Source organism: Coregonus lavaretus, assembly GCF_964263955.1.
Source record: "Coregonus lavaretus genome assembly, chromosome: 34".
NCBI classification, from domain to species: Eukaryota; Metazoa; Chordata; class Actinopteri; order Salmoniformes; family Salmonidae; genus Coregonus; species Coregonus lavaretus.
The window spans coordinates 8,199,874-8,226,222 of record NC_140021.1 but is presented as its reverse complement, the minus strand read 5'-3'; the positions used below and the strand labels follow the sequence as shown (position 1 = coordinate 8,226,222).

At 42.5% G+C, this 26,349-nt stretch overlaps 1 protein-coding gene across 1 annotated transcript in view; it reads right to left on the bottom strand.

Moving 5' to 3' along the window:
- LOC311109438 (apoptosis regulator Bcl-2-like) overlaps positions 1 to 25,724 on the bottom strand; it is an 83,788-nt gene extending 58,064 nt beyond the window's left edge. The window contains exon 1 of the mRNA XM_084152332.1: positions 24,212 to 25,724. Coding sequence (XP_084008458.1) covers positions 24,212 to 24,769 — 558 coding nt within the window. The 5' untranslated portion in view covers positions 24,770 to 25,724. The remainder of the gene's footprint in view (positions 1 to 24,211) is intronic.
- Positions 25,725 to 26,349: the final 625 nt, after the last annotated feature.

Here is a 26,349-nt window from a genome sequence, read left to right as displayed (position 1 = left end):
TGAAGAAAGTGAGCACAAGAAGAGAATCTGAGATGATCCTCACCCACTACATCATCCTCTCCTCAAGCTCTTCAACGCCAAATCTCTTCTAACGTACATAAGAGGCTTGCCTGATCAACGGAACAATGGATACCTAAAACAAGGGCCGTCCATCGTTGAACCAAAAGAGCAACACTACTCAGTCTACAGGACAGACATATCAATGGGATATCAGCCACCAAAATGCTGTCACTGTCGAACGTTGAGGTTTTTCAGACACCTGAACTATTGCTTCAAACTTTACGAAATGTAGAACTTTGGGATTCTTGAGTATTTTAAATAACTTTTGAGGATCACTTGATCTTCAATGCCTCAGAGAAATGTCTCTTCTACTCCAAATGCAAGGTGAATGACAACACAACTTTGCATTTAATTAGTCTTAACCCTTCTAGTGAGTTATTGTCCTCATTAGAGGCAAGTCCAGTAAGACCTTCTCTATCAATACAGTATTTAACCCTCCCGTTGTCCTAGGGTCAAAATGACCCGCCACTGTGTTAAACCAACTTTATTTAATTTTTATATTTTGGGGATCATTTGTGAGAAGGAGGCAGTGAGACTTTAAAGAAAGTATCACTGCCTCCTTCTCACAAATGATCCCAAAAATATAAAAATTAAATAAAGTTGGTTTAACACAGTGGCGGGTCATTTTGACCCTAGGACAACGGGAGGGTTAAGCGTTGAGAAAACATAGCCAGCATAGGCTCCACCTCCATCTGGACGTTCAAACTAAAGTTGACAGAAAGCCAGAGTTGCCAATTAGCACAGAAATATGTTATTTCCCCCCCAGTTATCTCTCTCCAAACAGAACAATGAGGATTAGCGGTTCAGGCCGACCCACGCTCCGGTTACATGTTTCTGCTACGAGGCCCGTCTTGTGTGAGCGTCCCCAGGTGTAATCCTCGATAAAGCTGCTTTTTACAAAACACAAAGAGCGATGCTGGAGCCAGTGACCTCATCACCAGATAAAAGCGTGGAACAAACAATTTTCCCCTATGAGGCGAACTGTCTGGTGTTATAGCAGGGAGAGTTTTTTTTTCTCCATCCTTGCAGTGAGTGCTGTGAAAACATGACTTAACCTGAGAGTCAAATGGGACTATCATATCTTGGATGTAGGAGTGGTGTATACTGTTGGTTTGAATGACTGTTGCTTGTTGAAGAGATCTTTCTGTTCAAAGGCTGCATTCAAAGACACACATTGTATCAAGATCCAAGAAAAAATACATTTGCACAATATAATTATGTTTTTTTGTGTATAATATTTCAGAGTTTCCTGACTTGTACCATTTGCAACAACGAGAATGTCCATTTGAAATGTGAAAATATTGTAACACTTCATTAGTCGTGTCATGAAATCTGTCATTCATATTCAAAATAATGTCATTCAAGCTTCATCACGGATCTTATAGCTTTATAGTGGCTTTGTTACCTATTGCCAGCTTCATGGTACTTAGAACTGAGCATCTTAACCCCCAGGGTTTCTGTTATGATGTTTGAGTTTGTTCTCCTTTTGCAGGGGGGAATACCAAGGGGACTTTCAATTTCTGTCAGGTGAACAAGATGGTAAACAGAACAGAGATAATGCCTGATAAAATGGGGATTTTCCACCTTTGCATATATTTGCATTCGCATCAAAACAGTATAGTTAGGCCGTTTCTCTGTGTTTCAATTCCAAATACAGTTTTGAGACTCAAAACTTTTTTTTACAGAATCACCGCAAGAGCCAACTGGTTCTTTCAAACAGAGGCAATTAAAGAAAAAATTATAATAGAACAAATCATCAAAACCATCTCTGTCGCATTGTACCATGCTAATATTTGGTTAGCATCTGATGACCTCTCATTCACAATGCATTGTACCATGCTAATATTTGGTTAGCATCTGATGACCTCTCATTCACAATGCATTGTACCATGCTAATATTTGGTTAGCATCTGATGACCTCTCATTCACAATGCATTGTACCATGCTAATATTTGGTTAGCATCTGATGACCTCTCATTCACAATGCATTGTACCATGCTAATATTTGGTTAGCATCTGATGACCTCTCATTCACAATGCATTGTCCCATGCTAATATTTGGTTAGCATCTGATGACCTCTCATTCACAATGCATTGTACCATGCTAATATTTGGTTAGCATCTGATGACCTCATTCAGAATGCATTGTACCATGCTAATATTTGGTTAGCATCTGATGACCTCTCATTCACAATGCATTGTACCGTGCTTATATTTGGTTAGCATCTGATGACCTCTCATTCACAATGCATTGTACCTCTGCTAGGAAAGGTTGACATGGACAATGTGGTCCAGCCAAGTGCATTGTCCAAAAAAAGTTGAAAAAGTAATATGATGCCCGCAGATGACAAATATCCTGCCAAAGCCACAATAGTCTCTCTGGTGTGTTTAATACAAGGAATCAGGGTGGAACAACAGGTACCGTTAAAATCTGAGGGGTCAAGGTCGCCAAACTGATGTCAGCTCTCCATTCTCAAGGTCTCTCTCCATCTCGGTCTGTTTAGCACTGTCACTGAAGCCATAGTGCAAATGCAACCGCTATCCTGCCGTCAAATATCCAACCATCCCCATTGCGTTGTTATCCTTTCAGTCTGGTCTTCTTCAGTGGCAGCTCTGGGGGCTTAGACACCCACACGCCACACTCTCTCCCCTCTCTGAACGATATAATCACCCCCAAACTACCCACCACCCCCCAACTACCCAGCTATCTATTGGAGCTCCCAAAGCGCCTTCTAAACCAACCCCAGAGAAGCACATATTCCAAAGCGTAGTATGACAGATTGAGCCTCCAGGGCCTGATGAGTGGGATCACAGAGCAATGTGATAAAAACAACAATCCTTGAAAGGAATACAAACAAAAACACAGACGATGGTGTGTTGAGCAGAGAGGAGAGAGTGTGTTGCTATGCATCTCGTCTGTATCCAATCTTAGGTTGTAGGGCGCCCCTCTGGGCTCCCTGAATGTTAAATTACCCATCTGCCACTGCGTTCCCCTTATGTCATCCCCCTTGGCCCTGTGGAGCTACAGGTACAGTTGAAGTCGGAAGTTTACATACACTTAGGTTGGAGCCATTACAACTCGTTTTTCGACCACTCCACACATTTTTTGTTAACAAACTATAGTTTTGGCAAGTCGGTTAGGACATCTACTTTGTGCATGACACAAGTAATTTTTCCAACAATTGTTTACAGGCAGATTATTTCACTTATAATTCACTGTATCACAATTCCAGTGGGTCAGAAGTTTACATACACTAAGTTGACTGTGCCTTTAAACAGCTTGGAAAATTCCAGAAAATGATGTCATGGCTTTAGAAGCTTCTAATAGGCTAATTGACATGATTTGAGTCAATTGGAGGTGTACCTGTGGATGTATTTCAAGGCCTACCTTCAAACTCAGTGCCTCTTTGCTTGACATCATGGGAAAATCAAAAGAAATCAGCTTGGTCAGAAATGGGTCTTCCAAATGGACAATGACCCCAAGCTGACTCAGTTACACCAGCTCTGTCAGGAGGAATGGGCCAAAATTCACCCAACTTATTGTGGGAAGCTTGTGGAAGGCTACCTGAAACGTTTGACTCAAGTTAAACAATTTAAAGGCAATGCTACCAAATACTAATTGAGTGTATGTAAACTTCTGACACACTGGGAATGTGATGAAATAAATAAAAGCTCAAATAAATCATTCTCTCTACTATTATTCTGAAATTTCACATTCTTAAAATAAAGTGGTGACTGACCTAAGACAGGGAATTTTTACTAGGATTAAATGTCCGGAATTGTGAAAAACTGATTTTACATGTATTTGGCTAAGGTGTATGTAAACTTCCGACTTCAACTGTAACTGCCAAAATAATGGAAACAATTGAGTAAATGAGGGATACAAAGTATATTGAAAGCAGGTGCTTCCACACAGGTGTGGTTCCTGAGTTAATTAAGCAATTAAAATCCCATCATGCTTAGGGTCATGTATAAAAATGCCCAGTTGCCCATTATTTTGACTACATGGCTGTAAGAGATCTCAGTGACTTTGAAAGAGGAGTCTCAAAGGAGTATAGTGGGTTTAAAGGGTGTGTGTGTGTCTCAGTCACCAGATCTCAACCCAATTGAACACTTATGGGAGATTCTAGAGCGGTGCCTGAGACAGCGTTTTCCACCACCATCAGCAAAACACCAAATTATGGAATTTCTTGAGGAAGAATGGTGTCGCATCCCTCCAATAGATTTCCAGACACTTGTAGAATCTATGTCAAGGTGGATTGAAGCTGTTCTCGCTCATGGTGGCCCAACACTATTAAGACACTTTATGTTGGTGTTTCCTTTATTTTGGCAGTTACCTGTATAATCTCTACAGTATCAAATCAAATCAAATTTTATTTGCCACATGCGCTGAATACAACAGGTGTAGACCTTACAGTGAAATGCTTACTTACAAGCCCTTTAAGAAAAATAAGTGTTAAGTAAAAAATAGATAAGTAAATAATAAAATTAACAAATAATTAAAGAGAAGCAGTAAAATTAAATTACAGTAGGGAGGCTGTATACAGGGGGTACCGGTGCACAGGTTAGTGTGTGTGTGTTTGAGTTTGAATAAAACAAGTCAGTTTGCATGAGAGATAGGAAGTGTAAGCAGCATACACTGAGTGTACAAAACATTAAGAACACCTTCCTAATATCGATTTGCACCCCTGTCTTTTCCCCTCAGAATAGCCTCAATTCGTCAAGGCATGGACTCTACAAGGTGTCTAAAGCATTCCACAGGGATGCTGGCCCATGTTGACTCCAAAGCTTTCCACAGTTGTGTCAAGTTGGCTGGTTGTCCTTTGGGTGGTGGATCATTCTTGATACACACGGGAAACTGTTGAGCGTGAAAAACCCAGCAGCGTTGCAGTTCTTGACACAAACCAGTGTGCCTGGCACCTACTATCATACCCCGTTCAAAGGCACTTAAATATTTTGTCTTGCCCATTCACCCTCTGAATGGCACACATACACAATCCATGTCTCATTATTGTCTCAAGGCTTAAAAGTCCTTCTTTAACCTGTCTCCTCCCCTTCATCTACACTGATTGAAGTGGATTTAAAAAGTGACATCAATAAGGGATCTTAGCTTTCACCTGGATTCACCTGGTCAGTCTGTGTCATGGAAAGAGCAGGTGTACTTAATGTTTTGTTCACTTGGTGTATGTGTGCACTGATATTTTGTGTGTGTGTGACGGTATATTATGTACACCTTGTGTTGTGCCGTTGTCAACAGCATCAATTGTTCTAGCCACTTGTGATTGACCATTACTTTCCATCACTATCACAGAGGTGTTGAACTGCCTTTATGTGTTAGATGACTGTGTGTTTCACTCTTAGAAAAAAAGGTGCTATCTGGAACCTTAAAGTGTTCTTCGGCTGTCCCCATAGAATAACCTTTTTGGAATCCTTTTTTTTCCCTAAGAGTGTATGCCAGTGAAATTAATAGACTATCAAAACAAACAGAAACAGTTCCACACAAAATGTCTCCACCACACAATGTGTGGTTAAAACGCAGACGTTTGCCTCCACCGATCCATCCCACACGTTGAAGTTAATGCTATAATGTTACCTAGTTACAAAAACTTTATAGGTTCAATTTAAAACACCAATGGGTCAACTTTTAATTCCACCTTGCCGTGGTCTTTATTATACCATGGAACCATGTCTAGACAACTCTATGCTTCATTTTCCCAGACTGCACTTGCTCGAGGAAAATCCCAAAACAGGAAGTGAACCGAAACACGCCACTTGAGTTACATCTTAAGGTCCCTCCATAAATATGCTGATACTTTAATATGTCGACCTAACCACTGTAGTTTGTCTCACTGTTGGTAATCACTGTATACTTTTCAGCTCAAATGGAATGGCATTCAAACAAGAAAAATATGGGTAACTCCTGGGGACCAGTATACAGCCTTTTATTATATACTCTTGGGCCCGAATCCTAACTTCAAATGTGCGCACAGATCTTCCATTGAAATCACTGCATGATTCACCCAAAAGTGAAATGAGTTAAATGAGGACATTTCCAGTAAGTATTCGGGCCCTCTGTGCATTATGACAGTCCATGAAATACATAAAAGCTATCGCTACATTCATAATGCATTAGTACACTTAAGCCTAGAGCAGAGACAGCTCACTAGAAGCCCAATAGCATCAGGGATGGTGAAGTTTATCCATGGACAGATTCTGTTTCTGAAGCTAAGCTGGGCAGAACAACCACAAAGCAGCTTGTGGGAGGAATTCATTTCTCAACGTTCCCAAGAGTGTTCTCTGCCAAACAAACACAAGGATGGTTGTGAGGTGTCCGCTTGACAGCGAAGTACAAATGTGTATGTGTGTATGTGTGTATGTGTGTATGAGTGTATGTGTGTATGAGTGTATGTGTGTATGAGTGTATGTGTGTATGTGTGTATGAGTGTATGTGTGTATGAGTGTATGTGTGTATGTGTGTATGAGTGTATGTGTGTATGAGTGTATGTGTGTATGTGTGTGTGTGTATGTGTGTATGTGTGTATGAGTGTATGTGTGTATGAGTGTATGTGTGTATGTGTGTATGTGTGTATGTGTGTATGAGTGTATGTGTGTGTGTGTATGTGTGTATGTGTGTATGAGTGTATGTGTGTATGTGTGTATGAGTGTATGTGTGTATGAGTGTATGTGTGTGTGTATGTGTGTATGTGTGTATGAGTGTATGTGTGTATGAGTGTATGTGTGTGTGTGTATGTGTGTATGTGTGTATGAGTGTATGTGTGTATGAGCGTATGTGTGCATGTGTGTATGTCAAATAAAATCTAATTTATTGGCCACATACACATGGTTAGCAGATGTTATTGCGAGTGTAGCGAAATACTTGTGCTTCTAGTTCCGACAGTGCAGTAATATCTAGCAAGTAATATCTAACAATTTCACAACAAATATCTAATACACACAAATCTAAGTAAAGGAATGGAATAAGAATATATAAATATATGGATGAGCAATGTCATTGTCAGAGCGGCATAGGCTAAGATGCAATAGATAGTATAGAATACAGTATATACATATGAGATGGGTAATGCAAGATATGTAAACATTATTAAAGTGGCATTATTAAAGTGATTAGTGTTCCATTTATTAAAGTGGCCAGTGATTTTCAAGTCTGTATGTAGGCAGCAGCCTCTCTGTGCTAGTGATGGCTGTTTAACAGTCTGATGGCCTTGAGATAGAAGCTGTTTTTCAGTCTCTCTGTCCCAGCATTGATGCACCACTGACCTCGCCTTCTGGATGATAGCGGGGTGAACAGGCTGTGGCTCGGGTGGTAGTTGTCCTTGATTATCTTTTTGGCCTTCCTGTGACATCGAGTGCTGTAGGTGTCCTGGAGGGCAGGTAGTTTACCCCCGGTGATGCGTTGTGCAGACCGCACCACCCTCTGGAGATCCCTGCGGTTGTGGGCGGTGCAGTTGCCATACCAGGCGGTGATACAGCCCGACAGGATGCTCTCAATTGTGCATCTGTAAAAGTTTGTAAGGGTTTTAGGTGACAGGCCAAATTTCTTCAGCCTCCTGAGGTTGAAGAGACACTGTTGCGCCTTCTTCACCACTGTCTGTGTGGGTGGACCATTTCAGTTTGTCAGTGATATGTATGCCGAGGAACTTAAAATGTTCCACCTTCTCCACTGCTGTCCCAAAATGTGGATAGGGGGGTACTCTGTAGCTCAGCTGGTAGAGCACGGCGCTTGTAACGACAAGGTAGTGGGTTCGATCCCCGGGACCACCCATACACAAAAGAAAAAAATGATGCACGCATGACTGTAAGTCGCTTTGGATAAAAGCGTCTGCTAAATGGCATATTATTATATTATATTATTACTCCCTCTGCTGTTTCCTGAAGTCCACGATCATCTCCTTTGTTTTGTTGACGTTGAGTGAGAGGTTATTTTCCTGACACCACACTCCCAGAGCCCTCACCTCCTCTCTGTAGGCTGTCTCATCGTTGTTGGTAATCAAGCCTACTACTGTTGTGTCGTCTGCAAACTTGATGATTGAGTTGGAGGCGTGCATGGCTACGCAGTCATGGTTGAACAAGGAGTACAGGAGGGGGCTGAGCTCGCACCCTTGTGGGGCCCCAGTGTTGAGGATCAGTGAAGTGGAGATGTTGTTTCCTACCTTCACCACCTGGGGGCGGCCCGTCAGGAAGTCCATGACCCAATTGCACAGGTCGGGGTTGAGACCCAGGGCCTCAAGCTTAATGATGAGCTTGGAGGGTACTATGGTGTTGAATGCTGAGCTATAGTCAATGAACAGAATTCTTACATAGATATTCCTCTTGTCCAGATGGGATAGGGCAGTGTGATGGCGATTGCATCGTTTGTAGACCTATTGGGGCGGTAAGCAAATTGAAGTGGGTCTAGGGTGACAGGTAAGGTGGAGGTGATATGATCCTTGACTAGTCTCTCAAAGCACTTCATGATGACAGAAGTGAGTGCTACGGGGCGATAGTCATTTAGTTCAGTTACCTTTGCATTCTTGGGTACAGGCACAATGGTGGCCATCTTGAAGCATGTGGGGACAGCAGACTGGGATAGGGAGAGATTGAATATGTCCATAAACACACCAGCCAGCTGGTCTGCGCATGCTCTGTGGACGCAGCTAGGAATGCCGTCTGGGCCGGCAGCCTTGCGAGGGTTAGTTAACACGTTTAAATGTCTTACTCACGTCGGCCACGGAGAAGGAGAGCCCACAGTTCTTGGTAGCTGGCCGCGTCGGTGGCACTGTGTTATCCTCAAAGCAGGCAAAGAACTTGTTTAGCTTGTCTGGCAGCAAGACGTCGGTGTCGGCGATGTGGCTGGTTTTCCTATTGTAGTCCGTGATTGTCTGTAAACCCTGCCACATACGTCTTGTGTCTGAGCCGTTGAATTGCGAGTCCACTTTGTCTCGATATTGACGTTTTGCCTGTTTGATTGCCTTGCGGAGGGAACGACCAGTCTGTTTGTATTTTGACATATTCCCCGTCACCTTGCCATGGTTAAATGTGGTGGTTCGTGCTTTCAGTTTTTCGCAAATGCTGCCATGTGTGTATTTGTGTATATGTGTATGTGTGTATGTGTGAGTACATACAGTACCAGTCAAAAGTTTGGACACACCTACTCATACCAGGGTTTTTCTTTATTTTTGCTATTTTCTACATTGTAGAATAATAGTGAAGACATCACAACTATGAAATATCACATATGGAATAATATAGTAACCAAAAAAGTGTTAAACAAATCAAAATATATTTTATATTTGAGATTCATCAAATAGCCACCCTTTGCCTTGATGACAGCTTTGCACACTTTTGGCATTCTCTCTACCAGCTTCATGAGGTAGTCACCTGGAATGCATTTCAATTAACAGGTGTGCCTTCTTAAAAGTTAATTTGTGGAATTTGTGGAACATCAACTGTTCAGAGGGGACTGCGTGATTCAGGCCTTCATGGTCGAATTTCTGCAAAGAAACCACTACTAAAGGACACCAATAAGAAGAAGAGACCTGCTTGGGCCAAGAAACACGAGCAATGGACATTAGACCGGTGTAAATGTGTCCTTTGGTCTGGAGTCCAAATTGGAGATTTTGGGTTCCAACCGCTGTGTCTTTGTGAGACGCGGTGTGGATGAACGGATGATCTCCGCATGTGTATTTCCCACCGTAAACCATGGAGGAGGAGGTGTTATGGTGTGGGGGTGCTTTGCTGGTGACACTGTCTGTGATTTATTTAGAACTCAAGGCACACTTAACCAGCATGGCTACCACAGCATTCTACAGTGATCCGCCATCACATCTGGTTTGGGCTTAGTGGGACTATCATTTGTTTTTCAACAGGACAATGACCCAACACACCTCCAGGCTGTGTAAGGACTATTTTACCAAGAAGGAGAGTGATGGAGTGCTGCATCAGATGACCTGGCCTCCACAATCCCCCGACCTCAATTCAATTGAGAGGAAAAGCAGCCAACAAGTGCTCAGGATATGTCGGACCTCCTTCAAGATAGTTGGAAAAGCATTCCAGGTGAAGCTGGTTGAGAGACTGCCAAAAGTGTGCAAAGCTGTCATCAAAGCAAAGGGTGGCTATTTGAAGATTCTCAAATATAAAATATACTTTGATTTGTTTAACACTTTTTTGTTCACTACATGATTCCATATGTGTTATTTCATAGTTTTGATGTCTTCACTATTATTCTACAATGTAAAAAATTGTAAAAATAAAGAAAAACCCTTTAATGAGTAGGTGTGTCCAAACATTTGACTGGTAGTGTACATGTTCCTGTATGTTCTTACATATGTGTATTTGGGTGCATGCGAGGATGTGTGTCATGTCAATGATACATGCTCCATCATTGTGTGTGTGTGTGTGTGTGTGTGTTTGCGCATTCAAGCCTGTGAGAAAGTTTGTCTTCACTCGACTCCATCCCAATACATTGGACTGTGACAGTTCCCTCGCTATCATCTCCATTCATCACTCAAGTATACCCTCTTCTCCCAATCCCCCTCTCAGCCCCTCCCTGGCACTTCAAACCCCATCAGCTCTCATCAAAGGTGAATGCTGAGCCATGGGGGGAGCCCAAGTCATCCTCTGAGAGGACTCAAATCTGCTGCCACCACCACCACCACTGCCGCCAGCACCACCGCCAGCACCAGCACTATTTGCCAACTTAAAAGGAGTTTGGATGCTTATCAATCATGATGCTGCCCTGGAATCAGAAGGTAGGCCTTCCTCCTCTCTCTCAAGAAAGCCTGACTGAATACCGACTGGAATACCGCGACTCTCAATGATGCCCCGCTGCAGAAGAAATATGGGATGGACAATGTTTCGCTTCACGCTCTTACACTATATGACCAAAAGTATGTGGACACCTGCTCGTTGAACATCTCATTCTAAAATCATGGGCATTAATATGGAGATGGTCCCCCCCTTTGCTGCGGTAACAGCCTCCACTCTTCTGGGAAGGCTTTCCACTAGATTTTGGAACATTGCTGTGGGGACTTGCATTAGTGAGGTTGGGCGATTAGGCCTGGCTCGCAGTCGCCGTTCAAATTCATCCCAATGGTGGTCGATGGGGTTAAGGTCAGGCCTCTGTGCAGGCCAGTCAAGTTCTTCCACACCGATCTCGACAAAACATTTTTGTATGGAGGTCGCTTTGTGCACGGGGGCATTGTCATGCTGACGTTGCTTCCAGAGGTAGTTTGGAACTCGGTAGTGAATGTTGCAACCGAGGACAGACGATTTTTACACGCTTTTGACGAACTGACTTGTTAGAAAGGTGGCATCCTATGACGGTGCCACGTTGAAAGTCACTGAGCTCTTCAGTAAGGCCATTCTACTGCCAATGTTTGTCTATGGAGATTGCATGGCCATGTGCTCGATTTGATACACCTGTCAGCAACGGATGTGGCTGAAATAGCCGAATCCACTCATTTGAAGCGGTGTCCACATACTTTTGTATATATACAGTAGTGTATTTGGCAGAGGCAGTGAATGAGAATGGTATTTTTTAGTAGCCATAATTAATCTTGATCATAATTTGTATTTGATCATACCAGCATCTTTATGAAGTCACTTGTCTCTTGGTGATGATGTCATTGCTTAAAAAATTATACCAAAGGAAACACTTTAATTGAAGCCGCCGACACGTCATGTCTATTTTTAAAAGGCCTACTGACGCCTTTCTGAAGCCTCAGCTGTGGCATGGATGGTGAAAATGTGTTGTCCAAGGCAGGTAGCCTGGAGGCTATAGGAGGAAGTCATAGTGGCGCCCCACACAGCGACTTCCTATTTCATTCTACTTGTGGCCAAGGCTTGACCCCATTACGACACAGTTTCCAAATTGTTGGGATAATACCCGTGGTGGTATGCGAATGCAGCCGGGGCCAACTGACAACTCTGGCGCGCACGCCTCTCACTAATCCAGCAGACGGCACCGACCATGGCTTCAGCATGATCCAGGAAATCCCCCTATAATCCCCGGACACAATGAAGATTGAGGGTAGGATGAGGTTGGGTTGGTATGTCCTCAGTCTTACAAGTAGACCCTTCTTATAGACCAGAGGTGTCAACCACATTTCCTGTGGGCCGTAGTCGGTCTACACTGAGGTCCGAAGGGCTGCAGTTAAAATGTATACTATTTCCTCACTGTCAAAATTTGCTTTCGAAATTCTCGATGCTCAGCAACCTGGACAGAGTGAAGAGACTATAAATGTAGGTATATTATCATTTATACACAGTTTATATTTGGTTTTAGTCATGTCAATGTCGATTGAGCTCATTCCCCCCCTCTAAAAAAACAACAATTTAAATTAAATTCTTAAAACCCTGCGGGCCTTGAGTGTGTGATAGAGCTTGGTGGTCGCGGAGGTTGAGTAACAAATGGACGTTTTAAGCCAGGATTTAAAATTGTAGTGTATTTTCACTTCCAATTCCTATGGAAGATACAATTGAATCCATGGAGTCAAAGTATTCAACCTACCCCTAAAGCCCTATAACAATACCACATCAACGGAGCATTACTAGATGCTTTCTCATATAGCCTATATTTACAGACAGTAATGGAGGACAATGAGAGCAAAGAAGGAGGCCTTCTGTACGTTGCATGTTAACACATTCATGAATGTGACCTGCGTGATGTGTACATTGCACTGCTGGGGTTTCTATGTTCAGCAACCGCAGTCTCACTTGCCTCAACAACAAAAAAATCCCAGCATGCTTGCTATCAACCCCTCCGCATGATGTCTTGTGATGACACGTATCTGTGAATAGTGGACACATCCTCACTTCCAGCTGCGTCCTCATGCAAGAACATGACTGGGCGGCCGAGAGGAGGACATGGTCCTCTTGTTGTGAGGGTGGCCCGTTTAGGGTTGGATATTAGCATCACCATTAATGATGCATTTACAGGAAGGGGAGTAAAAAGGGAGGGGCGAGACAGACAGACAGACAGACAGACAGCAAGAGAGCAGTGATGCAATATTTATAAGACCGAAGCCTGCAAGTGATCTTGCACTTCCACCAGCTTTTATGGAAACCTTAGTATCATTCAATTCAATGAATTACTGATTACATGCAGCTAATAGAATCATCATAATGCATCCATGTGCCGAAGAGCAGGTCAGTGGAGGGTAGATGAGTAGAAACTCTAAGGCTGTGTTTCAAATGCAACTGTTGATTTTAAGAGCTTTTACTAGAATGTTTTCTTATAAGAGGAGATGTCTTCGAGTTTGGGACACAACCTAAATGTGAGCTTTAAATGGCTCAAACTCAAAGCACCACTTTTTTAAATCCCCCCGCACACCAAAAATAAACAATTTAACACCACTGAAGCACTGAATAATATCTCAGCCCTATTGGCTGACCAGAGGCATTACCCAGTCAAGAGAAACTTGATCAAGGGGAAGCAGAATTTTACTCATTGCTAGCTAATGAGCGACTTACATTTTCAAAAGACAGTATGTTTAATGTTAACAGGAAAAGACTGCCTCCTTCCCCGGCATTATGAATAATTCATTGCACATCGGAGGGAACGTAAAATACATAATTACGGGTTGACTTATCTAAGCTTTGATTCTGCCATATCTGACATCAGTGCTGCCTAAACTTTGCCGTATCTTTTGAATAACGGGTTATTAGCGTTCAACAGCGGCAGGAAGCAATGGTTCCTGTGTAGAATATTGTTTTTTTGGAGTATCGCCCTCTGCGTTTTGTTCAACAGAGGGTACAACAGTGTAAAGCACACACAAAATTACGTTAAAACCACAATGAGGAAACAGACCTATTATTGTCCAAATTCATTGCAGTTGTGAATCGGAGCCGAGTTTCTGGTCTTCTGGCTATCTCTAGTCCTGAGGGAGAAGCTTACTGTGGACATATGAAAGAGGGGGATTCATGTTTTGCGGTCTGTACTGAGCTCCAGTTGGACCGTTGGTAGGAAATGTCATTTTTTGTGGGCAAGCTTTTTTTGGGTTCACAGGCCCTGCGATGGCGGGTGCAAACGGTGCACCAGATGGCGAGTGACAGAGCCATAACCCGACCCGGAGGTACCGGAGAGGGGGGAACACTTGGCTTCAGCCCCTCTTCACTGTTTTAAGGGCACCCAGAATCTGTTTCCTCCAGACAACATAAGTCAAGGGAAGAAAGGACTTGGAATGCCACACTTTTGACAAGACCTCCACTGAGACAAATTGGTCTGTAATGACATGAAAACAGTAGTTAGTTAGATTTAGAGGGAGAGTTTATTGTTTCTTCCAGATTCCAGATCAGTGCAGAGCAAAGTTCAGCAACTAGCGTACCTCCTTGAGTTTTACTAGATCCAAAGACAAGATAGAGCTCCCGAGTGGCGCAGCGGTCTAAGGCACTGCATCTCAGTGCTTGAGGTGTCACTACAGACCCCCTGGTTCGATTCCAGGCTGTATCACAACCGGCCGTGATTGGGAGTCCCATAGGGCGGCGCACAATTGGCCCGGTGTAGGCCGTCATTGTAAATAAGAATTTGTTCTTAACTGACTTGCCTAGTTAAATAAAATAAATAGCATTGAAATGGCAAATAAAATAAACTAGTGCTTCTGCCCAGAGAGAGACATAGGAAGCACACAACACTGTAGCCTATAGCACAAAATGAAAACAACACACAAACAAATGTGGTGGATCACCAGTATTTACATGAACAAGTAAGAGAGACTTTTATATTGAGGAAATTAACAAATCACAGAATCGAGACTGAGGCAATTGCAGAACAGTAGAGAGAGAGAGAGAGACTGTTTAAAAGCAGGGAACAAGGCAATCTGTACCCTGCTCCCAGACTAATTCCATTATAGCAAGCCACCAAATCCTGCCCACACACACTCCCACACGTAAGACACATTGTGCAGAGAGCACACCAAATACAGTGTTTATATTGGTCTGAGTGCTGTCACTACTGTGTCTTTTTCCCATTTCTGTTTTCAGCGTGTGGACCCGTTCAACTCTGTGTGTGTGTATTCAATATTCAATGTTAAGTCTCTGTTCTTATGCAAGTCTGCGTACTTTTCATGTGTGTATGTCCTTTTGTGCAAATACCAGTCGGTTGTGTCTTTGTGTTTATATGTATGTGTGTGTGTGTACCGTCTGCGTCTGTCTGTACCCGCTTTGAGCGGGAGACATGGATTTACAGTTAAATGCTCCTATGTGCCAACTGTCAGCGTTGACAACTTTTGTGTGGGTGGTTGAATTAACCGTGTTTTGAAGGGAAGGGGGGTGGATTGCCTGGTACTTGCAGGGTTTTTTTTGTCAAACAAAATCGGATTTCCCTTTGTGCGGGGGACAGATGACTCCACAGCTACAGGAGCCTTTTTTTATTTCCTTGACAGGGTGCTTTGTCCCCATCTCCGTGCAAGATCGGGACAGTCGTTGGATACCTTAGTGCTGCCGAAATACAAAACACTCTACAAAATCTTCAGTTAACCCTAAAAGCGGCAACATATTTTTTTCTTAAAAGCGGGTGGGTAATTATTAATTAATTAATGATTGCAAAGAGACACTGTCTGTCAAGCAGTAACACTTTATTTTATGAACCTTTTATAACACAAGTAAATTGTTTAAATTACCCTTTAATAAACATATTTTAGTCAAATTTGATGTTTCAAAATATACGTTTTTGTATGTTATTCATGTTTTAACCGATTTTTTAAATCTATTTAATCTATAACCACTTGCTATGAACATTTGTCTGTTGTTCATTCAAAGTGTTGTGTTTCTGTGATACTCAGAGGCTGAGAAATTGCCGATTGAGCTGATCTGACATACAGGTATGACCTAAGATGGCCACCGATATGCACGATATGGGCACCGGTGCCATCAGACTTTTAGCTCTAACTTTGGAACGCTATGGGCTATCAACTCAGTTCCAATTGCATCTGAAATATGATGTTCGACTTGGTATAATGACATTGATTGGAAGCTAAATATGTATTTACAATGTTTTGTTATTTTTCTGTTATATTGACTGCCACGCCCCCCCAGGGGCTAAATCTGTGGTGGCTCCATATCTATATCTGTGGCAAATTTGGTCCTTTAACACAAAGTTTACGATTGAGTCCACATTTTTAGTTTAGTATACCACTAGTATACAAAAGAGAGATTCTTTTTCATTTTTAACAAGGTTTTCGAAATGATGATATTTTTTGCCCTTTGGGGTCAAAATGTACCCCTGTTGGCGCTTTTAGAGTTCAACATGTACCTCTTGTTTATCTTCAGGCTACATTCCAAACACTAGTCATTGTTGGGCAAAGGGTTTGATGTTGATGTCCCATACAGCATGGGTTAAGCCGGAACAAAGCCTATGGCCATTATGTTTGGTCCCACAATGGCAACCAGCGTTCCTCGGGAGGTGGATGATAGTTGGTCATTAATCTAATGAGTCTGGAGAAAAAAACACTGCTTTCCTAAACAGTTTCTGAAGCCTAACGCAGTCCCAGCAACTGGAATTATGGCTTTGTACAGTATGTTGACAACCCTTCTGAAGTATGATGCTGTACGTATCCTCTCTCTCAATCTCTCCCTTTTATTCTCTTTCCCACTCACTACATTTTCGATTTTGGTATGAACGTAACACATGCTGTGTGGACACCTTTTGTCATACACTCTTAGAAAATAGGGTTCCAAAAGGGTTCTTCGGCTGTCCCCATAGTAGAACCCTTTTTGGTTTGAGGTAGAACCCTTTTGGTTCCAGATAGAACTCTTTGGGCTCCATGAAGAACCCTTTCTACAGAGGGTTCTACATGGAACCCAAAAGGGTTCTACCTGAAACCAAAAAGGGTTCTCCTATGGGGACAGCCGAAGAACCCTTTTGGAACCCTATTTTCTAAGAGTGTATGACAAAAGGTGTCCACACAGCATGTGTTACGTTCATACCAAAATCGAAAATGTAGTGAGTGGGAAAGAGAATAAAAGGGAGAGATTGAGAGAGAGGATACGTACAGCATCATACTTCAGAAGGGCTGTCAACATACTGTACAAAGCCATAATTCCAGTTGCTGGGACTGCGTTAGGAAGCTGGTGTGGAGCCACAGCAGATGGACAAAAGTCTTGCAACACCCATACGACTACCCCATTACTTTCAAATGGGGTATAAATCAATTCCGACCAGATTACAGATGTCCACAGTCCTTTCAAAAGACAAATCTGCTTTGGTCAACAAAGGATCCCTGAGCCAGTCTGGAGCTGAGGCAGGGGTCCAGCCTGCTGTATACTATACAGACCTTTACTGTACTTGGCATCGGATCTGGGTTCAAATACTATTTGAAATCATTGCAAATCCTTTAGCTGGATTTGATTCAGCTTGCCTGGCGAAAAGGAACTAATACAATAGTCTCAAAAGTGTAAGCACCGCCTATCTGGCAGTTCAGGCAGGCTATAAATATTATTTGAACCCAGGTCTGCTTGGAATTTACATCAATAGTAATTTGGGGGGTGTGTAGATCCATGTGTATTTGTATGTGTTAGGGGGTTACCCAGACACAACATTTTCTAAAACCACGTGACCACATTTACAGTTAGCGGACAAGGGCGGCTCTGCAGAAGGACTGATGAATAAAAACACAAAGAACTTGGTGGCAACAAGAAAGTTTTTAGGGTATTTTCTGACTCAAAGCTAAACAAGTGAAATGTTCTGTTGATCTCTAGATGTGTGTTCAAGGTAACTCTGCTGGTATTTCCCCTATGGTTTTTACTTTCTACTGAGCCCACCTACTGTAGCACACAGTTCTAAAGTTCCTCCCTCTCTGTGATCTTGAAAAATAGGTGCTCTGAATTATTTTAGAAACACTTTCTTTAAAATAAATATCTGCACTTCTCTGTGATTAATTCTGTCAGATGTTTGTGAATTGTGCTTTTTCATCTCCAAAACGATATCATGCAGAGATACAATTCCCCAAAACATTATACAGGCGTCTGATCCTTGTATTCCGCTAAAATCCTGGTATTATCTAGGTCAATGAGTCCTGAACATTGCAGCCTGCATCGTAAGCCGGACACACAACAACGGCTGACCCACGGATCTCCTCCATCTTTTCTCATTCTTTAGCTCGGCTCTCTTCTCCTTTCAAACTCCCCTTCTCTTCGGTCCACACCCCTTTCTTACCTCTGCATTTCCTTTTTCACCCATCCCTCTGTTCTCTCCTCTCTTCTTCTCTCTCCTCTGCCCTCATAGCCTGAGGGGTGAGGGTAGGTACGGCAACTGCAGGATATGCAGTGGGTTCGTTTGAAGCCATTATTCGGAGGAAACATCAGAAAGAGAAAAGCTCCTGGTCTTTCTTGTCTTTACCTCTGGGGGTTTTCACATCCCGCTCTCAGTGTCGAGTTCGCTTCTATTAACAATGTCACTTGAAAGCTCTTGGTAAGAGGCACATACACAGAGAAATGAATACCTGACTAACGTGCCAATGATTGAAGCACTTTTCTTTTTATTTCCCTTTCAACACCTTTCCTCTACTACCACCACAGAAATATCAACAAGGTCAAACATGCCTCATTGAGCTCCACCTGACGGTAAACATAGCCAATCAGCGTCCTTCATCGAGGCAAACAAATGCCAAGAGCCACAGGTATGCACTGCGTGAGTTGAGCACCTGAATGACTCTAGCCTACTCACACAAACTAAAGAGCAAACTGATAAAAGGTTGGTAACTTAATGACACAGAGCATGTAACAGTCAAAACTGTTCGCTGCTCTGGCCCCAGTCAAAACTGTTCGCTGCTCTGGCACCCCAATGGTGGAACAAGCTCCCTCACGACGCCAGGACAGCGGAGTCACTCACCACCTTCCGGAGACATTTGAAACCCCACCTCTTTAAGGAATACCTGGGATAGGATAAAGTATTCCTTCTAACCCCCCCCCCCCCCCCCAAATTGTAAAGTGGTTATCCCACTGGCTATAGGGTGAACGCACCAATTTGTGAGTCGCTCTGGCTAAGAGCGTCTGCTAAATGACGTTAATGTGCCCTTGAGCAAGGCACTTAACCCTAATTGCTCCTGTAAGTCGCTCTGGTTAAGAGCGTCTGCTAAATGACTAAAATGTAAAAATGTAAATGTAACTCAGAGCGATTGAATGAGCATACAAAATACATTTGCTATTAAGTTTATTTATGCCCTGCTAACACAGTCATTTGTTATCACTCATTAGATTTGATTGAGCTCAAAGGCCCTGTCCAGACAAATTAATGGACATTATTTCAAATGTTTTTAATAGCAACAGGCTAACCGCAATCATCTCAAACTGAGCCAAAAGGGATGAGCGGCGGAGTACATTAACAAGCAGCTCAATCCCCTAAATTCATGTCATTCCTCCCTCATCCACATTATAGGCAGTTAGGAACATGTACAGTTATTACATTATGATAACCAACAACTATCATAAAAACACATTAAATGAGTTAAAGACTAGCACTAAGCAGACAATGAAAAACCTCATTAGGTAAGCTGCAATCCGCCAATTGCAAATCGACACACCACCTGTCCTCATTTGCATACCCAAGTAGTTTCCTGCCAATGTTATTTTAGTTTGTTTGCAAAAAAAAGTGTAAAAATCTGGTTGGTGATACTGATATTTCCAGTTTACTGATTTGAACCATTTGGGGTAAACTACAGTATGGTGTGGTATAGTGTACTGTACATCATCATGCCAGGCATGTCCTACCTTGACACAATCCCAACTACAGAGTACGAAAGAGTGAGTGACTTTAAATTTGAGAAGCTTTTTGTTCGTTGTTTTTTTAAAACATTTAGACATGAAAGAGCAACGTCGGCTCCCTACAACCTCATGTCAACAAAGAACAAAGCTTGAATCCAAGACCTAAAGAACATCAAAAGTCTTCCAACTAATTGGAGGCAACTATATGCAGCTCTTATTGCGATTAAAAGTTTTTCTGACATACAAAGCAGAAATGGGAAAATCTTCCCAGCATAGAAGAAGCTGGCCAAACAGAGAGAGTGCGTTCCATAATGGGCCCCCAGAGCATACTCTGGATACTCTGCAATAACAGAGATGGGGAATCGAAGTTCGTAATTGGGATGATCTCTGCTGTGGCTCATACTAGGCCCTACTTACAGTATAAAACATATGTCGTAGGATAACTAGAATGTAGCTCCAGTTTGGTCATAGAAATGACCAAACTGGATCGCAAGACACCCACGAGGCAAAGCGTGGTCCTGTTACCATGGTGTCAAGTGACCTTTTCCTGCCTGTAAACATACCCATCCTTTTTTCCACCTTATTTACACTGATTTGTTTAGGCTGGAATCCCCAAGGGCTATCAAAATAAAAACTAAAATCGCATTCAAAGTCAAAATCTTCTCGGGGGAATCAACAATAAACACAGGTTAGCGTTATTCGTCATGAATGTTGTTCTGGAGGCAGCTCTGCAGTGGTCACTAGCTGGCACAGCCACAAAGTCATAAAATCTGATTTTAAACCTAACCTTCACCCTAACCTTAAACACACTGCTAACCCTAATTCCTAACCGTAACCTTAAATTTCTGTTTTCATGCATTTTTTTTTATACAGCCAATTCTGACTTTGCATCTAAGGGGAAATCGCTCAGTTCTGCCTCCAGGCCAAGACTCATGAGAATAAACGTCAATCTGCGGAATAAACAACTAAACAAGTCACCACAAACAGTTACCTGTAGACTAAAGATCAGAAAGATATGAAGGCAATTCTTCAGAAACTCAAAATAAAACAGAAATCTAATTGGGCTAATACAAGACAAAGGGTCTTGATCACAGGCTGGTAAACTGGGGTTGTCCCAGCAGGGGATCTGGAATAACAGTAGTACTGAAAAAGCACAGGGTAGCGCAGCTGAATCATGTACTCTACACAGACGGGGCAATTATTCGGCAGGCTTTATCCGAGGATTAATGAATCACATGGAAAGGATAATAAGTACAGCTTAGCCATAAGGGGGAAAGGACAATTCTTCTTGACAGCTAAGCTAAGCCATCTGACCAATTTAGAGGGTCCATCTGACAGACATGGCCATTCTTTGGTTGTAACGCATCGTTTCAAGATTTATTTGTGCCAGGAGGACACATCAGAGGAATTGTGGGAAAGACCATGATCAGCTCAAAATGTGATAGTGAACAACCTTTCTCTACTACCTTACCTGTACATCAATGGCCGGAACGGAGCAAATGGAATGGCATCAAACACCTGGAAACCATGTGTTTGATGTATTTGATACCGTTCCACCTATTCTGCTCCAGCCATTACCACGAGCCCATCCTCCCCAATTAAGGTGCCACCAACCTCCTGTGATGTTAATGCCCTTTTAGTGTAAGAGCTGTTTGAAAAGACCGCCTGAAATGTCAACCTGTTGTGGTGGGATGGTGTTTTGGCCTGCTCGGTGACATCACCAGGCGGTAGATAAGTTCATAGACCAATAAGAAAGAGAGTTCCAAACCTCTTTGCCAATAACAGCTAGTTTTCAAGTTCCCCCTCCCGACTCAGACCACTCCCAGTCCTAGCAAAATTATTGCTTGAGAAATGCTGATTGGCTGAAAGCCGTGGTATATCATACCGTATACCACGGGTATGACAAAACATTTATTTTTACTGCTCTAATTACATTGGTAACAGTTTATAATAGCAATAAGGCACCTCAGGGGTTTATGATATATGGCCAATATACCACGGCTAAGGGCTGTATCCAGGCACTCCGCGTTGCGTTGTGCTTAAGAACAGCCCTTAGCCTTGGTATATTGGCCATATACCACACCCCCTCAGGCCTTATTGCTTAAATAAAACCAGGTCTTGTTGGAACAATGCTAATGATAATGAATAGCTACTGAAAAGAGTAATAAATGGACTAAATTCAAAGATTGTAAATGCCTTTTTAACTGGAACATGTCTTCCTCTGTGAATATAGTCTTAATACAAATGCAAAATGGTTGTTTTGATGACAAAATTAAATAAATGAATCATTGATTGGCTCGAGACGGGAGTGCTGGAACCTTCTGAATAATACAAACCAATGAAAAGTACCTCAGTGCTGATTGCTTCCTAATTGTCCTGTGATGGAACAAGTAGAAATGACCACTGCTATGCACAAATATTTTATAAACACACACACACACATACACACACACAGAAACAGTTATTCTTGTTTTTGCGGAGAAAAGACATCTTCAATAACTCCACTAAACTTCCAAAATAACACACAACTTTATAATGAAAATGTGATTTCCCTAGCAGCCCTGGAGCTGGTGGTTGAAGCGTATGGCCTCTGCTATTTATTCTGCTCCAGACAGCTACCACCTCCCTTCTCCCTTTCCACAGCAGTCTATGCATACAGTCTCTGTCTGTCTGGCAGGCAAATGGTAACATCTGCCTGTGTCTTGGGAACCATGCATGCCACATTAATCACGGTGACGGGTCAAGTGATGGGTCAAGTAAAGAGGACATGAAGAGCCAGTAAAAGTGTCCAATCAATATCATGAGATTTAAATATACTTCATTCCAAATCAAATGTTAACATGCTGACCCGCCTGTGTTGCATGTGCGAGCGTTGCAAAATAAATGTACACATTTATGTTATTCAATCACTTAATCCAAACTGCTAGCGCGCGTCAACGGGCGTCTGCGTAGCCAGGCGTTAAAATAGATAGTTCTATTTCAGACGCGCTGCAAGTCCCGCCTCTCCTATCTACTCATTGGTTTTACCAGCATATACCCATGATTGAAAAATGAACGAGGTCCACACTCCAGTCCAGTTGGTGGCGGTAATGCACCTTAAAGTTGGTTGCCAACCCCCATTTAAAATCCACAGAAGAAGAATGAACTAGGCGATATTAATCAAAGAAAACTAAATAAAAATGAACTACGTTTGTACTTTTGTCTGTGGATTAATTGTCGTAGAAAACACACGATTTTGTGTGACTGAAAATCAGTCAACATTCTAAAAAAAAAAAAAAAATGGACCATATGCATTTGAGGTAACATAACAGCCCAATGTTTGTCTCTCAGGACGAATTAGCTAGCAACAGCAAGATAGCTAAATGTTAGCTAAATGTCCATGAATGTTTCATATGTTTTTTGACCTCTCCCTTAATTAATATAGTTGGATCACAGTTGGTTTTGGTATTTTAACCTGCGTGTCATGAATGCGTCTGGTGAGTATAGACAAAATCAGCGTGCGCACGATGGTGCACACGGACACACCCACAGAGCTGATGTGGTCATCATGTAAGTCCCTGTAACCATTGCTTCTCTATTTGAGCAGTTCATTTGCTCATCCGTGATTATGCAAATTATCAATTAAAGAAAAAGAGGGTGAATTAACCACCAAAGGAGGAGTACATTTGTGATTATGGTAACCTAGACATAGACTCTACTACACCAAGATGGGAGTGTATGAAAGCATGGTGTGCCTGTTCCAATTTCAGCCGTAAATTATTCAATGCTAGAGCGATGCGGTAAAACAGACGGACGGGATGTAATGAACTAAGAGGAGAGACTGAAACAGGGGAGGCTTTTTTTTCTCTTCATTTGATGTGGACGCTAAATAGGGAAACGCTCTGTTCATTCATTGGAAATGGTGGAAACATGCCCATTTTTTGCCTCAAAGACATCATACTGTGTAGCAGTTCCACTCAAAGCACACATGTTGGGGGAGAGAAGTGATGTCACAGGCGTTTCCAAACATCTGGCAAACAAATGACAGAGTAGAATGCAGTCAAGCTCATTCAGTGTGGGCTTTCTGAGTGTGTGTGCTTGACCTTCAGTCAGTCTAGGGGTAGGGTTTCCCTAGACTGACTGAAATATTGGCCAGTAGAATAGGAACAGCAAAAACAGACAATTTTCAATCCATGTAGGCCTATACTGTCCTTATCATGATAACAGGGTTGGCTGACATAGGGACCCAAATGTTAGACAATGGTGGTGGTGCACATGTGCTAGTGGTCTGATTTTGGGGTCGACAGAGGTAATGGTAGGGTCAGGTGCATGCTCACCTGAAGTGATTGATCCACTGTAAGTGTATGTGCTTACAACTGATGAGAAGAGATTTGCAACTGATGCATCTATGCCTATAGGTGTGATAGGTGGATAGAGGCTGAGCAAATGCGGAATGATTTATTAACAAACATACCCAGCCACCATTCTCCTGGATCCAGTTCTGTAGGGGTCCGTTCAGATACTCCGTCATCCAAAGAGCGATGTTGTCCACCTGGGACGTCATCTCCCGGTTGACGCTCTCCACGCACATTGTCCCTCCAAACTCAAAGAAAGCCACAATCCGACCCCAGTTTACCCCGTCGCTGAAGAGCTCATCTATTACAGCGGTAAACCTTCTCTGTGCCGTGCTGGGCGTAAAATGCAATTGCCCCGACATCTCTGCAAAGTCCCGCAGATACATTCTTTCAATCTCGTCCCCCGCCTCGCGCAGGACCCTGTGGAGCCTGACATGTGGGTCCGGTTGCGGACTCCTGTTTTGGAAAGGAGAGTCGGTGTCCTCGACCGCGGCGGTGGGCTGGGACCTCCGTGCAAAAACTTCGGGGGTGTTGGGTGTAGAGGGGTCCCCAAATAAATTATTTGGAGAATCGTTTTCTGCTTGAAATTCCCATACAAATCCCTTCTTCAACAGTTTGTTATGGATGTATTTTTCGACAATAAAGCGACTGTCATAAGGATTCTCGTTTGCCATCATGGTGGTGTAATATCCAGCAAGCTGTTTACGCAAAATACATTTCCAATAGTTGGTTGAGACAGCCTACAAGATATCCCCTAAAATTAGATATGGTGTCAGACGATCAGTTGTATCTCTAACATATCCAGCAAGCTGTTTACGCAAAATACATTTCCAATAGTTGGTTGAGACAGCCTACAAGATATCCCTTAAAATTAGATATGGTGTCAGACGATCAGTTGTATCTCTAACATTGTGCAACAGTGCATGATGGCCTGCATGGCAACGCTTGTTCCAGCCGTGCAAGAAAAGTATAGAAAGAAATCAAACAGTATTTCCAAATGACATATAGCCTATTCAAATAAGAGCATGTGGAAACACTGTTTTCTTTTAAAAACATGCGCATTCAAATATTTAATCGGGTCAAAGAAATTGTGCTATTCTAACATACATTTCGAGTTCCAGCAGCCAGTCAACTTTACAGTACACAATGCGCGGTTGTAGTCGAATGATCTGCGCGTAAAGTCTGTTTCTTCTTACATATGGTACGCCCCCTTTTCAGGAAACCATTGGAACCGTAATCCGTTTTGGATATGCTTTGAGCTGATCCTCACTTGAACACGAGCGTCTGAGTGTCTCAATCGGTTGCGTCAATCAATATTGTGTAGGTAGGCCTATTTATCCCGAAAAAAAGTAGTCTTTGATTCAGTTACAGTATTGCGTTCTGGGGTTGAATCATCTGACATTTACTACAAAGTCCCAGAAAGACGGAAGATAAATCATTTGCAAGGCTGCTCTCGAAATAGCATACTCCTATTTCACAAAGAAATGCACAAAAAACTCTAGCAGAAGCACCAGACAGAAGGTCCACGAAGTGTACGGATAGAACAGTGCAGGTTACTTGTGTCTTGTCTGCAGACGATTTCAGCGACGCTCCTGTCATGCAGTGAGTTACAGTTGCCCTCAGCTTTCTCTCGTTCACTCGCTCATAGGCGAGCCACTCACTCCCTCTCAGGGAGGTACTTCCTTCTAGCTACGTCACTCTCATTCAAGCTTTTATTGTATTATGTGAAGTGAAGGCATATGGCCATTGGATGATAGGATGGTCATCTGTTTGTGTTGCACACTTTAACACATTACATATGTTATAACAGAGTAGCTAGCCTATAAAGTGGAATAACTAGGGAAAGTAGGCCTACCTACTACGTTATTACCATGTAGTTACAGGATAAGACATTCTAAACATCAAAATGTATGGTAACAATGTTAAAGTAACGGTGTACTGCCCTTACTCTGATATGTTAGATGTATTATCAATATATTTCCAGAACAAAATTAGAATTGGATACTATAAAATCCCCTACCTCCAGTTCACTGACCCATATCTAACGACAGACCCTCACCACTGTCCTCTCGGTTTGGGCTACAGCTCCTCACATGAAAGAGAAAACATATATTATTATTTGTCTTGCACCACCATTTTTCTACAATGTTGAGATGGATGTGTGTGTGTGTGCGTGCAGACATGAAGGTGCTGTGTGTGTATCATGACTGCCTCATGTCCACTACATGTGTGTGGGGTTCATCACTCCTCATTCTCC